The 13,328-nt window shown below is 47.8% G+C and overlaps 1 protein-coding gene across 5 annotated transcripts in view; it reads right to left on the bottom strand.

The window, feature by feature from the left end:
* The window catches only part of CD99L2 (CD99 molecule like 2), an 85,988-nt gene that overhangs the window by 5,249 nt on the left and 67,411 nt on the right, over positions 1–13,328 (bottom strand). For 3 of the 5 annotated variants that reach the window (XM_073358348.2, XM_073358346.2, XM_073358347.2), the window contains 3 exons: positions 11,705–11,770; positions 6,358–6,378; positions 5,958–6,077 (listed from right to left, as the gene is read on the bottom strand). In XM_073358348.2, the coding sequence (XP_073214449.2) occupies positions 5,958–6,077; positions 6,358–6,378; positions 11,705–11,770 (207 nt within the window). Of the gene's footprint in view, positions 1–5,957; positions 6,078–6,357; positions 6,379–8,940; positions 9,423–11,704; positions 11,771–13,328 lie in introns of those variants that run through there. The other 2 variants (XR_012160616.2, XR_012160617.2) reach the window with 1 other exon arrangement.

Below are 13,328 nucleotides of genomic sequence, written 5' to 3'. Positions count from 1 at the left end.
TTGGTCTAAGGAAGGCACTCCTACTATTTCATCCGCCCTATCCCCCGTACTTCACGTTCAGACGGCTGATTTGCTTTTCTACTATACACAAGCTCAGTTAAGGCGCAGTCCATAAGAGCGCTGCAACAATCCCCCTGCAGCTGAATGGTGACGGTCGAACTGAGCAGCTTGCACTGGGAACAGAGTTGCAAGGGAGGAAACTGCCAAACATGCTCAGTGGGTGGGGGAACAGGGTAAAATGAGGATTTCAAGGCTTAAGCAGGAGAGCAAACTGGGCGGAGATGCAAGGCCAGCTTTACCTTGCCCCTCTGCAGCTTTGAATGACAACAAAGAAGTCTTACCACAGAACACAGCCTCTGGAACACAACTCACACAACAAGCAAAGCTACACCCTACGGCCCTGGCTGCATTATAAACTTTCACCCAGTTTGTAACCGGGCACTGCTGTCATTTGTGTTCATGCACAATATGGTCATTACATGATGTAGGCTGGGATCAGGCTGTAATGCTGGTTTTAACCATACTTATGTCACCAGTTTGGCCAGCCTTCCTCCCTCCCAGTGCTTGTGGCAGGACATCCCAGAGCACTGCTTCTTCTGCACGTCCGCTGGGCAACGCGGACCAACTCGCCATCTGGTCCCGCAATGCAGTGGTGGGGTGGATGCACAGTCATGGCTGGATATATAGTTGTGTTACTCCACCCTGTTCATTGGAACTGGATCTATGCCTGTCACACTGTGTACTTAGTGTAGACGGGGTGTCACATACAGCAACTAACAGCTTGACTCACTCACCTGGGATTCAGAGTAGGAAAATAATTCAGCGGGGCCTGCTAGGAGTGGCCGAGTCATTGCAAAGCAACAGTGAGGTCGCCCTGGTGAACGTGAAAGGCATGCCTGGGCTGCTGTTTAACAATGGTTTGAATCCACATCAGGGTTAGCCACCCTGACAACAAGGGACAGTAGATCCCGGAGGCGTGGAGTTTCGGGAAAAGTAGATTCTGGGGGCCTGTCGGACACTGTATGGGGAACTAGCTTCTTTATTGGCCTAGTTCTATTCCCCTTGTGTCATAATGAAGTTGACGTGACTACTTGTGGGGGGTCAGGAAAATGGGATTTAGCCTATTACTACAAATGGCAGAAAGCAATGGCTGCAGGGAACAGGACACACAAAAACATTTCAGTGTCTGCTGCCGGTGAGCAAGAGTACATGCTCATGGCAGTAAGAGCAGAGCAGAGCTAACATTTAAAGACCCCATAGCTCTGTTCTTCCCCAGTGCCAGACCAGACATGCAGTGGCTGCCTGGCCAATGCCTCTGAGATAAAGTCTTGTCACAGCTGAGGGCTGGATGGTTTTATGGTTAAGGCACAGGCCTGCACCATGTAGATGTGGGTTTAAGGCTGAGCTTTTCCACAGACTCCCTATGTGCGGTGGGGCGGGCAAGACATTTAGGCCCAGAATCTCTAAGGCATTTAGGCACCTAATGCTCACTGAACTCTTGTGCCTAAATCACGCTCTGCCTCAATTCTCCGTCTATAAAATGGGGATATATTACTTCTCTAGCTCACCGAGCAGGTTGCAAGGACAAATGCACCATTAGGCGTAATAGTATACCCAGCACTAAAGAAACTATACCATATTAAATGGATGTGAACGGAAATATGGCTAAAAAGGTGAAGGCATGTACACTGCAGGCGTGGGGAAGCCAAAATGCACTAACTTGGCAGATAGGATGGGACCCTTACACCTGGTCTGGTACTAAGGAAGATAGAAGTAGTTGCCAAACCAAATGGATGATCAGGTATGTGAGTTCCCTATCACTCGATGGAAAACAACTAAGGCACTCTTACCACTATGTGTGGATGTTTGTTTCTAGATTCTGTGGGAACAGTTAATTCATCGCAGGGGGCGGAGGGGTGTTCTTTTAATGCTTTTTGGGGAAAAGCAGGTCACAAGCTGTAGGAAAGGGGAACAAGAGCTACCAGCAAAGTAAACATTTTCTTCTCTGCTGCTGCAGGAGGGCTACAGAATAACACAGCACAGTGTGTAATGGGAGGTGAGTCACAGCTAAAGTCAGTACTAGCCCAAGCAGCTACATAAAAGCTCCCACAGGTGAGCAGTGGGCATTCGCTCATGGGTCAACACAGAGGCCTGGGAAACAAGACTCTTAGGTCCTTCTGTTCCTTGATCTACCCCAGCCTTGCAGTGTGATCTTAAGCCAATCAATTAATCTTCCTATGCCATAGCGTACATTGCCGGTAACAGTCACTGGCTGACAGGGTGGCTCAAAGCATGTGACACGTTTTGAGCCCTTCCCATGGAAGGTGTAATGTGATTACTGCTATTGGTGCGAATCACTAGAAAACCAATGACCAAGGGGGCTGGGGACAGGGGGCAGGGAAATAGAGTCTGAACCTGTCACTGCAGAGCAACCTCCTTTCCTCCTATTTGCTTCAATGGGAATTGCGGGCTCTCTGTCTCAGGCCCCGTGTGGACAGGAAGCTGTACAAGTGCAGTGTGCTGGCGAAAGAAAGGCCTTGCTCCAAATGGTGAAAGAGAGGGCTGCGAACAATGCAGGTGGTGCTTTTCAATGGAGCCAGGTGCCCAGCTCCCATTGGGGGTATGGCACCTAATTCCCTTAGGCTTCTTTGAAATTCCCAGCCTTACTCTCAGTCGCCTCTCGATAAGCGTGACCAGTATGTGTGGAGTTTTCCCATGTAACTGCTCAGTAGCACAGAAATACCAACATTGCTCTGCTTGACTATATCCTGTCAGAACTCTCCTAAGACATCTTGATGCGCCTAAATACCAAGGTGATGGATGTTAAAGGACAGAAAGGGGTAAAGGATATGGGGAAAACTTTGCATGAGTCATTGATAAAAACATGAGTGTATGAATGTTCCAGTCCAAATGAGATCAAAAATGCAAACTGAGCCCACCCCCCTCACCACTGGACGGGCAGAGAGACACACACAGACAAACAGCCTAGTGTTCCTTTGTGCTACCAGCACATGGTCATTCCATAGCACAGCAGCTTCCCCCAAGACATGTGTTTTGCTGGGATAACACCAAACACAATTTATGTTTTTCAATAAAACGCCAGTTCTGCCGCAGCTGACTGCTCTCAGATTTCCGTCATTCATTGCAATGCATCTAAGGCCTGACATTATCCCAGCATGCCATGTCTGATGGCTTAAATTAATCCTCCTTTATAATTATCTTTAATTTCCTGCTGCCTTTCTGGGCTTTGCTTCTTTCGGCTTCCCTTTTATCAAAGCTCCTTTTTTTATTATTTATTCTTTCCAAAATATCATTTAAATGGTGGGGGGGGGGGGACAAACAAGGGCATTTTATTCTAACACATTCATTCGACTTTTCCTGCTGATCTAATTTTCCAAAACTCTCACCTGTTTGTTGAAGCCCCAGCCAGGAAAATAGCATTGTTTCAGTATAAGTTTCTGCCCCAATAAGTGAAGGAGACACTCAAGGGATTTTAGCTGATGAATTTTAAATTAGCTTTTCTGGCTATTTATAATAACTCCTTGGAAGCCCCGGGGCAGCGAGTCCCACCCTGTGGGCTCCAGACTACCAGTGTTCAAAAGTCAGCCCACAGGTGGTTAGGCTCAGTCCAGTTGCTACATCACATTAAAGACAGCTACTAAAACTACACCAAGCACTTTCCCCAGTGCTCTTCTCTATGTACACAACTGCTGTGGGGATGTTACATGACGGAGTGGGAGAGGGAGGCGGGTCAGGGGCCGGACAGGTGCATACAAACACCCACTCCTGTGACTCACACTATGGAAGGGTTTGAGAACTGTTGCCTAGGCCAGGCTCTTGCCACCTCTTGCCTTGGATTCTGCATCTCTGTCCTTTACCATCTCCCATTCCTAGGTCTCCAGCAGCTGCAGAATGCTGCAGCTCACCCTCTCTCTCACAAACAAAGGAACTCGCCTGCCCAGCCTCAGAGACAGCTGCATCCCTTTCAGAATCCCCCACGTATTTCAATGTCCTCCATGGACCTCCCCATTCTCTCAGTGACCTTGTCTCCTCTCCTTCCTCCACCTGTGCAGTGCAAGCCCCTTCCCGACAACCTAGCTGTGCTTGGTGCAACTGCCTTCTGGACAGCAATAGCTTCTTTCCAAACCTCATTGCAAAGTTAACCTATATTCCCCTGCCCCCCACCCCAGTAGCTACATCTCGGTACGTTGCTCGCTGCTATTACTTAACTCTACAACTGTGTTAGCTAAGGAGCAGATCCTGAAAAGTCTGTCCAGATGAAGGAACTTACAGGATCAGGCCCTAATACTGTGAAGTGTTCACAATAAAGATGCTTTACAGAAACAGAAGGTGTTGAAGTGTAATCCATTTCCCCCCTGAAATCGTCTCCTTCCGCTTTGCTTTTTTTGTAGGGTTGCTTGCGACTGCTGGCTTGCTACATTTATTATTTTCCCCATGGGAAAAGAATGGAAACGTTTATTTTGAAAGGCAATCTTTACAACTGGACTATACGAACAGATGCCTGAAAGGAGGAAGAACTGGAGGCTATTAAATACAATTACGTGGCAAGCAATACTGCTATAACTACTTCCTTTATGACTCCCACTACAGGCTTTTTCCTTTTATAGGAACTTCTTTTTCCCAGCATGCCTTTCTGGGGCTAGTCCTTTAAATATGACAGAGGCCATTTTGGAATCAGCTGCTGCTTGCTGTATCTCCCTTCTCTACCTACTGGTAAGTTTTCAGTTCCAGTTATATTTACTCTTTCTTATTCCTCAGTCCATGGTATGTTCCTACGTCATTCATTGGACACTACAGTCTGGACAGATTCTACCCCAAGATAGTCTTAGACTGTAATGAAATGCTGTAGAGCCATCATTTTAAGCTGGAAGAAACTTCTGGCTGTTTGGCTTATGCTGGTATCCTGCAATTGAGTCAGGACTAATGTGTGTGCGTGTTCAGTCAATAATTCCATGTGCAGAGGCAAGGGAGCAGCTGAGTCCCCTCATTTACACTGGCGAGGGGTGTAGCTGCTGGAGGAGCTGCTACCTTTATCAAATGGTGGGTTTGAATAGTTTGGTCAATTAAATGGTTAATGTTATAAGAAAAAAACCCTTCAGATCCAGAGTTCCTGCATGGGGTGGAACAAAGCCGCCCCTTGCAAGAGCTGGAGCTGATACATGCTGTTTCAATTTAAAATGAATGCTTTATCCTTACAAAATTCCTCTGCCTGCTAGTGAGCCAGGTTTGTGGGGTGGGGAGGTGTCCTCTCCCCCTCCACAGGGATAATTTCAGACAATAATAACATTTCAGACAATAATAGTATCCAGTCTACCCCACCACTCTTCTTGTTCCTGAACTTCCCAAGGTACAGCTCGGCTCCTGATGCCATGCCACAGAGAGATTGTGGAGGAGGCCTTGGGTGTATCTCACCAATTATGCACAGAGGCTTGCTTCCTGCATAGACCCTCTCGTGTTGCCTCTGCTCCCCACTCCTGCCTTTCCCCCACCCATCTCCAGTGTAATGAGGGAAGCCCCTTCCCACAAACCCTGGGTCTTTTAGCTACCTAGCATGGAGAGCCGCAGCAGGGGCTGACAAACAATTTGGGCCTCCTGGCTAGGTACACAGCCAAGCAGCACCATCACTCCCATGAGCTGATGCTGCTGGAACTCCCGTGCAAGGTGGGTACCACAGCCCTGAGATTACTGCAGCCTCAGGGTGCGTTAACGTCTCAGAGGATTCCTAGTGGGGCTGTCCCACGGCAAATCCCTGGAGGGTTCTCCCCGGGGGCCGCAGCCCCCTTCTCTTGCACAGAAAGAGGGAGGGTCGCTGCACCCCATGTGGACCCTCAGGCGAGGTGCTCAGGACTGTCCTGAGCACCATCCCCCTCCAAGGGGCTTTCCTCCTCTTTCCCCAGCAGGCTCTGTGCTCTGCTCAGAGTGTTTGAACCACTTACGTTGTATGCTGAAGCAAAACTTCTTTTGCTGATAGGAAATGTAACTAGAGACAGCACCGATCAATGCCATGGCAAGAGCACTGGCTATTCCTGCTATTGTCCCAGTCTCGGCGGTGGTGCCTACAAAGCAGAGGAGCAGATGTGCTTAAATACGTCTCAGGGTCCAAAATGATTATCTCCCGGGTCTAGCTGTTCTCTCCCTTCCCCCAGGTCACCTGGGCTATTCTGCAGACTCTAAGACTGGCCAGGATTTATCATCCGTAGCCTCTCAAGCAAACTAGTCTGGGAAATGTGGTGGGCAGGGGGTGGGTGTTCATGCGTGTCCATCGCTCAGAGATGCTGTGGTAGCACGGTCGGTCTGGGGCTGAATGGAGCTGGGCTTCTGTGCGCCACTACCTACCTGCATCGTAGTCGCTGCCACCTGAAAGAAAGACAAGGGTCATTAGGGCTGATGCTGCCAGGATGGGATCCACATTCATTGGGGCCTGTTGGGGATCAAAGCCAACAGCAGTGCTTTTCCTCATGCGAGGGCCTCAGGTCTGCCCCCCATCACCTGACTGAATCCACTGCTGTAACCCACAGCTGCGCCCTGCAGCCTGCCCCACCCAGGGTGGGAGAAAGGTGGACTCGCTCCACTCCCCCCACACTGCAAATGCATCCTAGAGCTGCACATAAAACAGTGGCTGGGCTCTCTGAAAGCTCCCCTGTTCCGGAAGCGGCCAGCCAGCCAACGCGGCTCTTGAGTACAGACTATGCCCTGGTCTTCACTAGAGTTAGAAACTGCTTACATCAACCTAACTCTGTAAACATCTACACTAGAATTTCGCTCCCGTGGACATAACTCGCCCGCTACACTGACTTGACTCCGCCCACGAGCGGCGCCGAGTCAGTGTCTACGTAGTTAGGTCAACGACACTGCCTTGGTTACAGCCACTGTTGCTGGCTTTTAGAAGCCATCCCACAACGCCCCACGCTGAGTGCCGTCAGTGCAAGGGCTCCCGGTGAGGACCTGCACCGCCGACACACAGAGCGAAGTGTAGACACGCACAAGCGATGTAATTACTGTGGTGGCTGCATGCCGACATAGGTTAAAGCGACAATTTTGAAGCGTAGATGTGCCCTTAGAGACCCAGGACCAGACCAGTTTGCTCTTTTGTGTCCCTGTCCCCGCGGAGCCAACCCCCACCCCGAGACATGTGGACAAGAGAACCTGGGACAGAAAGACACAATGGGACAGGCAGGCGGAGTTGGGGGGAGGAGGAGAGGAGACCGAGAATGAGAGAGGAATTGAAACCAGGCTGAGAAGAATAGGCCAGGCCCAGTTGCCAGCCTGTCACCTACTTAGTCCTCGCCCTGCAGCACCAAGCCCTTTCGTGCCAGGGCAATGGGGGCAGAGTGGGCAGCAGGGTGCTCTGCTGTCACCGCAGCCCTGCTGCACTGGCTCTGGTGGACAGGCAGGTATCAGGCACTGCGGCGATGCCAGCAGCTGCTCTGGGGGGCAGATGCCTGGTGCTTGCTCCCCAGCACAAACCGCTCCCCACCCCGCCAACTGCTTGCGCTGGCTCCTCTGCTGAACCTGTGTAGCATGCATGGAGGAGACACCCCCCCACACACCCGCTCCGCCTTCTCTCAACAAACCAGCCGCTAGTGAAAGCACAGCCCACACGCAGACACAGCTACCTTGCTGTGCTACGGCTGGCAGAGCCAATGTAGGCTGTCTTCACTCTGACAAACTGTGGGAAAAGTAGCATACAGTAGTGACTTTGCTGCACAATCCTAGTGGAGACGTGGTCCTGTAGTGTTTACTGAGCGGCAGCTAGGCGAGGCTGACCTCATGGTAAAGCCACAGGTGCCATGTCTCCATTAAGGTTTTATGTGCATGAGTTGCCCTGGCTGAAAACACACCTGTCTTGGCAGTGAAGACAGTCACAGAGAGGAGAAGAGCGGGGTAGTACTTTCTTACTACCATCTCCTAGCACAGCAGGGTAAAGGGCTGCCAGCCTGGCCCAGGATCCTCAAGCTGACAGCCACCTTCATGATCCTACTGTGACTTTAATGATTTTCTCAGTGTCGGTGATGGGTGGGAGTAGGGGGTAACATTTGCAGGAAAGCTGCAGTACAGAACATGCTGTTGTATGACTGTAAACCTGCACACTAAGGTAACCCTCGTATTTAATTAAACAGCTGCTGGCTCAGTAACACTGTGTTAGGCTGTAAGTGGAATTGATTATAAATTTAGAGCTGTGCCATCAAAGGCAGGCTTTACAATTGCTTGTGGCTTCATTTATGTGTATCTGCACTTGAGTCTAGAAATCCCGGCTTCCTTTGAGACAACGCCAGGGTCACTCCAATAAAGGCTTTTTGGTGCCAGGCTGTGGGCGGGCGATGAAAGAGGGACCTGCATAATGAGAGATGCCTGCAACACACGCAGCTTGAAAATGTATACACAGGGGAAGGGGCATGCAGGAACTGATCACCCTCTGTTCTACTCCACCCCTCTGGTGACAGGCTGACTTAAAACAGTTCAGCCCATTAATCAGCCTCACACCTCTCTTTCATGGTACCTCCATTTTCTTATGTTCTGAGAACTAAGGCACTATGAGTTATGCACGTGTGCAATGCGGGTGGGAAGAGGGCAGTGTGTGTGTGATGCACATGAGTGTAATAATTACTGGCTCAGTGGGGCCAAAGTCTGACACTACACTGGGGCCGTAAATCTCTAGTCAAAGGAGAAGATCTGGCTGGAGGTATGAAGAGCTAAGTGGCTTCCCCCTTTTTCCAAGGATTAATTAGGTCCCCACACTGACATAGGTACATGCAGCAGAACCTAGTCCTACCAAGGTCTGAGTACCCTAAAGCCTCATTGCCTCCAATGGGAGCTCAGAGTGTTCAGCACCTTGCAGAATTGGGCCCATAGCAGCTGCTCAGAGATTTGACAAGCTGTATTTAGCAGGCATTTATACCAAAATGAGTAGACTCTCACATTCGTTTATTCCAGTCGGAGCCAAACCAGTGACATGATTCAGTACCCAGGCAGGAATCCTGGTGAGAATTCTCACATTCCAGCAGAGAATCCCAGCTGTGATGATCCTTGTTGTTTTATTGCATCTTCTACAAACTGTGAAGCAGTGACCTTTATTCAGGATGCACTTCGGTACAATGGGACCTGTGCCACAGACCACAGCTCAGAACCAGAACCTGGCTTGCCAGGCCTATTCATTCTTTCGCCATAAAGTGGGATCAGTTCCAGGGATTTGATGACTCTTCCTCTCCTTTCTCTTTGCTTTTGTTGTGAAGACTTAAGACATCATACATATTATCAGAGGAGCCGCCTTAAGTGGGTAGTCCTTTCTGTAGGGCAGATGAGCTCTCTATATCCTATTCCTGTACTAAGCAATGGTTTGCGAAGTGACGACAAAGGGCTGATAACTGACATGCTGTATGGAATCACACGGCACACTTGCACTGTCAATAGAAAAATGTGCAACTAAGCTCCATAATGCCAAGCAATCTCTACTTCGCCTGACACCTATTTAAACCCCCTGCTTTCCCTGGAGAAACAGGGTTAGGAGGAAAAGTTCCCTCCAAAATCTACAGTTAAATCACTCTAAATAAATCTTGAATTTATGGAAGCGGGTCAGCATAATATTAATTACTCCAATGCAGTTTGTCTTTAGCGCAGTTTGTTGACTGGGCTGGTGGTATTCATTTTTTGAATTTCCCTATTTTAATATTGTGGATCTTCACAAACATGCAGCCTGATGTCTTCATCTTAACTCTCAATAACCAGTAGTGAGTGGTAGAAAGTTGAGGGAAACTTTTATCTTTTCTACCATGAGAGGCAAAATGTCTGTATTTTCAAAATACTAGTCATGAAAGCCAATTCCCCAAACCAGTTCCCAATGCTGTGGGACTCTTGTCCTTGACTACACTAGAAGTTGGATCATTCCTCAGAGGACTTTCCAACCCATAGGTGAAACCAATACTTCCTAACTGATGAAGAAGGCCTCACCCAACACCTGCTGACATTAAGGAACATTGACTTCAACAGGAGCAAGAGCACATTCTGACAGTAGGTCATTGCTTGGGGTTCATCCTAGAAGGAAGATGCTATCTGGTAAAATGCAACTTTTGGAAGTTTAGTTGATATCCATTAAAAATAAAATAATCACTCCTCAAATAACTTAAAGCTAATTAACGAAACTAATTAGTTGGGGGCAATGGGGGAGGGGGAGCTAAGTCATAAATTGTAACTGTTTTTGGAGTTAAAGAAACCAATGGTCCAAAGGTTTTCTCCTTCCTGCCAGTGGGCTACAAGTTTGTTCCTTGCCATTTTCCTCCTCCAATGTCTCGGTGGGTAATCCAGATTCACGTTAAAAAGGCTACTCTGGAATCATGCCACAAAGGAGAGGTGGCTGAAGTGACCTGTGGACAAGCTTAGGGTGGCATCCTTTATCAGCAGAGCTGCTTTTCCCTCCTGTACTGCAATCGATGGCATCCATACAGGACACAGTGCTAATAAGGGAACAAATTCATCTGCATAGGTTTCTCTTCCTTGCATTCCTAAAACTTCCCCTGGTCTTGGAGGCCATAAAGGCTGCAGATACCCTGCGTTCCTCTCTCCTTTGCTTTGCTGGGATGAAGCTAATGTGCCTCTTTGCCAGAGCAAGCCATGGTCTTTCCCCGTGGCCATAATACAGTTCTCCTTTGGCAAATTTCCTAGCTTCAGGCTAGTTCTATTGGGAGCAGAAGATTCAAAAAGGAGTCACATGCCTTTCTGGAAAGTCTCACTGCAGAAGTTTTCAGCTTCTGAAACTACCTCCCCATCAACTTTCTATAAGCCTTGCTGGCAGTAATGCTTTTCCATCTCCGTTCCATGAAAGGCCTTAGCATGGTGCTTGATCCTAGTCTCTGTTTCCACCCACATCTCTTAGCTCAAGGACCAGGACTCGCTTGTGTTGTCTGTTAGTGATGCAAGGCTCTACTGCAGTGATTTAAGTACAAGAATTTACGCACGTGACTCCTTATCAGTCTCATTTTCCGCTCCAATTTCTCCACTGCCTTTTGCGCAGGGTGCTATACTAGATTAGCTGCTCAGATTATATTACAACTGCTTTCAGTGGAGCAAGAGAACTGGGGAAGGCTGGGGGGTGGAAGTGGGTGTGAAAGTCTTGCACCTGGATTTGGCTGCCAGCTGCTGAATGACAGATTCATCCATACTGGTAGCAGCCACATCATGGAAAACAGATGATTTGGGGACTATAACCAGACACTGCAGATGTAATTATAGGTGACTATAGCACACAGTGCAGGTAATTATATCCGGCATGAATACACCATGGTACCTGAGCATAAATTAATACCTAGGCCATTGTGTTGCTTAACATAGTAACAACAATGAAAGAACTGATAAATGAATCCATCTTATGTCTTTTGAGACTAGTTATTCTGGATTTAGATTGACTTCACTTTGTTTCTCTCACAAACAAATGAAAATGAATGCTGTAGCAATATTTAAAAGATCTATTACCGCACCTAGCACAATGGGACTCTGATCCTCATCGGCGCATGTAAACGCTACCACAATGTAAATAACGATGAAATACCAGTCTGTCCACTCACTACACCCTCTATCTCAGTTCTATCACCATTCCTAGTCTCCAAATGGAAGGGTCATACTGTGTATTAACTGACCTGGGGTATAAACAAACTATAATGGACTTGGTCAGCAGAGTGTAAAGACCTACCTTTCTTCTTATCAGGACGGTACTCCCCATCGTCCAGAACCCCAGCCAGATCGTCATCTGAAAATGCTAAAACAAACAAACAAAAAAAAAAAACCGCAAACAAGATGTGCTGACTTCCTGTAACTTAGATATTGCAATATGTTACATATTCAAGGCCTTTTATTGAGTAGTTCAGCTATATCTACTAACCCTGGTAACCAGAAAGCTCTCTGCAAAACCATCCAGAAGGGTTGCAGGTGGCACTGTTGTATTTGTAGAGAGTAGGAGAGGGTGAGAATCTGATAAGCATCAGCAATTAGACATCTTGCTGCAATGTTACTTCCCTGACAGTGCCCACATTGTGCTTTGGGACTGACAGATCTGCTGGGACATGCAAAAGGGACAGTGTCTCTTGCTTACAAATCTACCATCTACTACACAGCTATTCACTTAATGCCACATTTGACCTGCATCACTTCTATCTAGATAATATAATTTAAGTGCAGTCTGTCTTCTGAACTGAACTCCATAAGTATCCCAACTCTGAATTCAAGAAGAGCTCCCATCTGTGTGGACATCTCACCGTTTCACTGTACGCCAAGTTCAGGAATGGCAGAGATTAAGAGAGTCCCACTGGTCTATTGTCTGTTCATACTTTCTATTGGTAGTCATGCAGTACTTGCTTGGGTCTGGTACATAATTGTATTCATAGAGGGGCAGATTTTCTCATTTAACTAGTAACTGAAAATATCAATACTGGTTAGTATGAAACCACAAGACATGGGGGGCAAGCATGCAATGGGAGGACAGCTGGTCTGCCAAAAGGATTAGTTCAGCAATTTCTCTATCTACTCCCAGATGCCTTTCATTGGCTTTATCCAACTTAAGCACTAGGGCCTTATTTTTGGGCTGATCCAAAGCCCATTGAAGTCAATGGCACTGACTTCAATCACTTTGATTCAGTCCTTGCAGAAGTCTTGAGCACCTGCTGTTTGCGGGCAAGGCCAATGCTCAGCTCCTAGAAAAAGTCAGGCCCGTAGCTCTTCCGAAAGGTTCTCATTGCACTCGTATCAGCTGGTACAAAATGGGCTCTGGACCAATTCTGGTTTGTGCCACCCCTGGCTGCCTATTGAAAAAGTCTCCTATGGAGCAATGAGGAACCCACTTTCAGGCATACCAGGTCTGCATAATTTATATAGGAGAGGTGCATAAAGTCTCTCAAAAATCAATTGTAAGTGAGCTGTCTCTGAAACAGCCTCCTCATCCAAAAGTCCAGAGGGGAGTTCCCAGACCACTAGGGTGGGGATGTCTCAATCCCTTTTGCTTGAAGTTCCACTCTGTATAATTAATTCAATATTCATTGGGACAGAGAAGGACAATGAATGATTCTATAACCCAGTGGTCAGGGTACTTCCGTGGGATAGGGGACACCTAGGTTCAAATCCCTGTTCCAAACCAGACAGAATAGGGACGTGAACCCAGATCTCTTGCACTCAAGAGAAGTGCTCTAACCACTAGACTATGGAATAGAAGGGTAGCACCACCATTTTTTGTGAGCACAGACTGAATGACGGACACCGGACTCCGGGAGAGGGTTCATGGCAGTGAATCCAGTATTAGGCATTTAACTCTCTCTTGAAGGGTT

The sequence above is a fragment of the Lepidochelys kempii genome, chromosome 9 (assembly GCF_965140285.1).
Source record: "Lepidochelys kempii isolate rLepKem1 chromosome 9, rLepKem1.hap1, whole genome shotgun sequence".
NCBI classification, from domain to species: Eukaryota; Metazoa; Chordata; order Testudines; family Cheloniidae; genus Lepidochelys; species Lepidochelys kempii.
The sequence above is the reverse complement of the archived record's forward strand: the minus strand, read 5'-3'. Positions and strand labels throughout refer to the sequence as shown.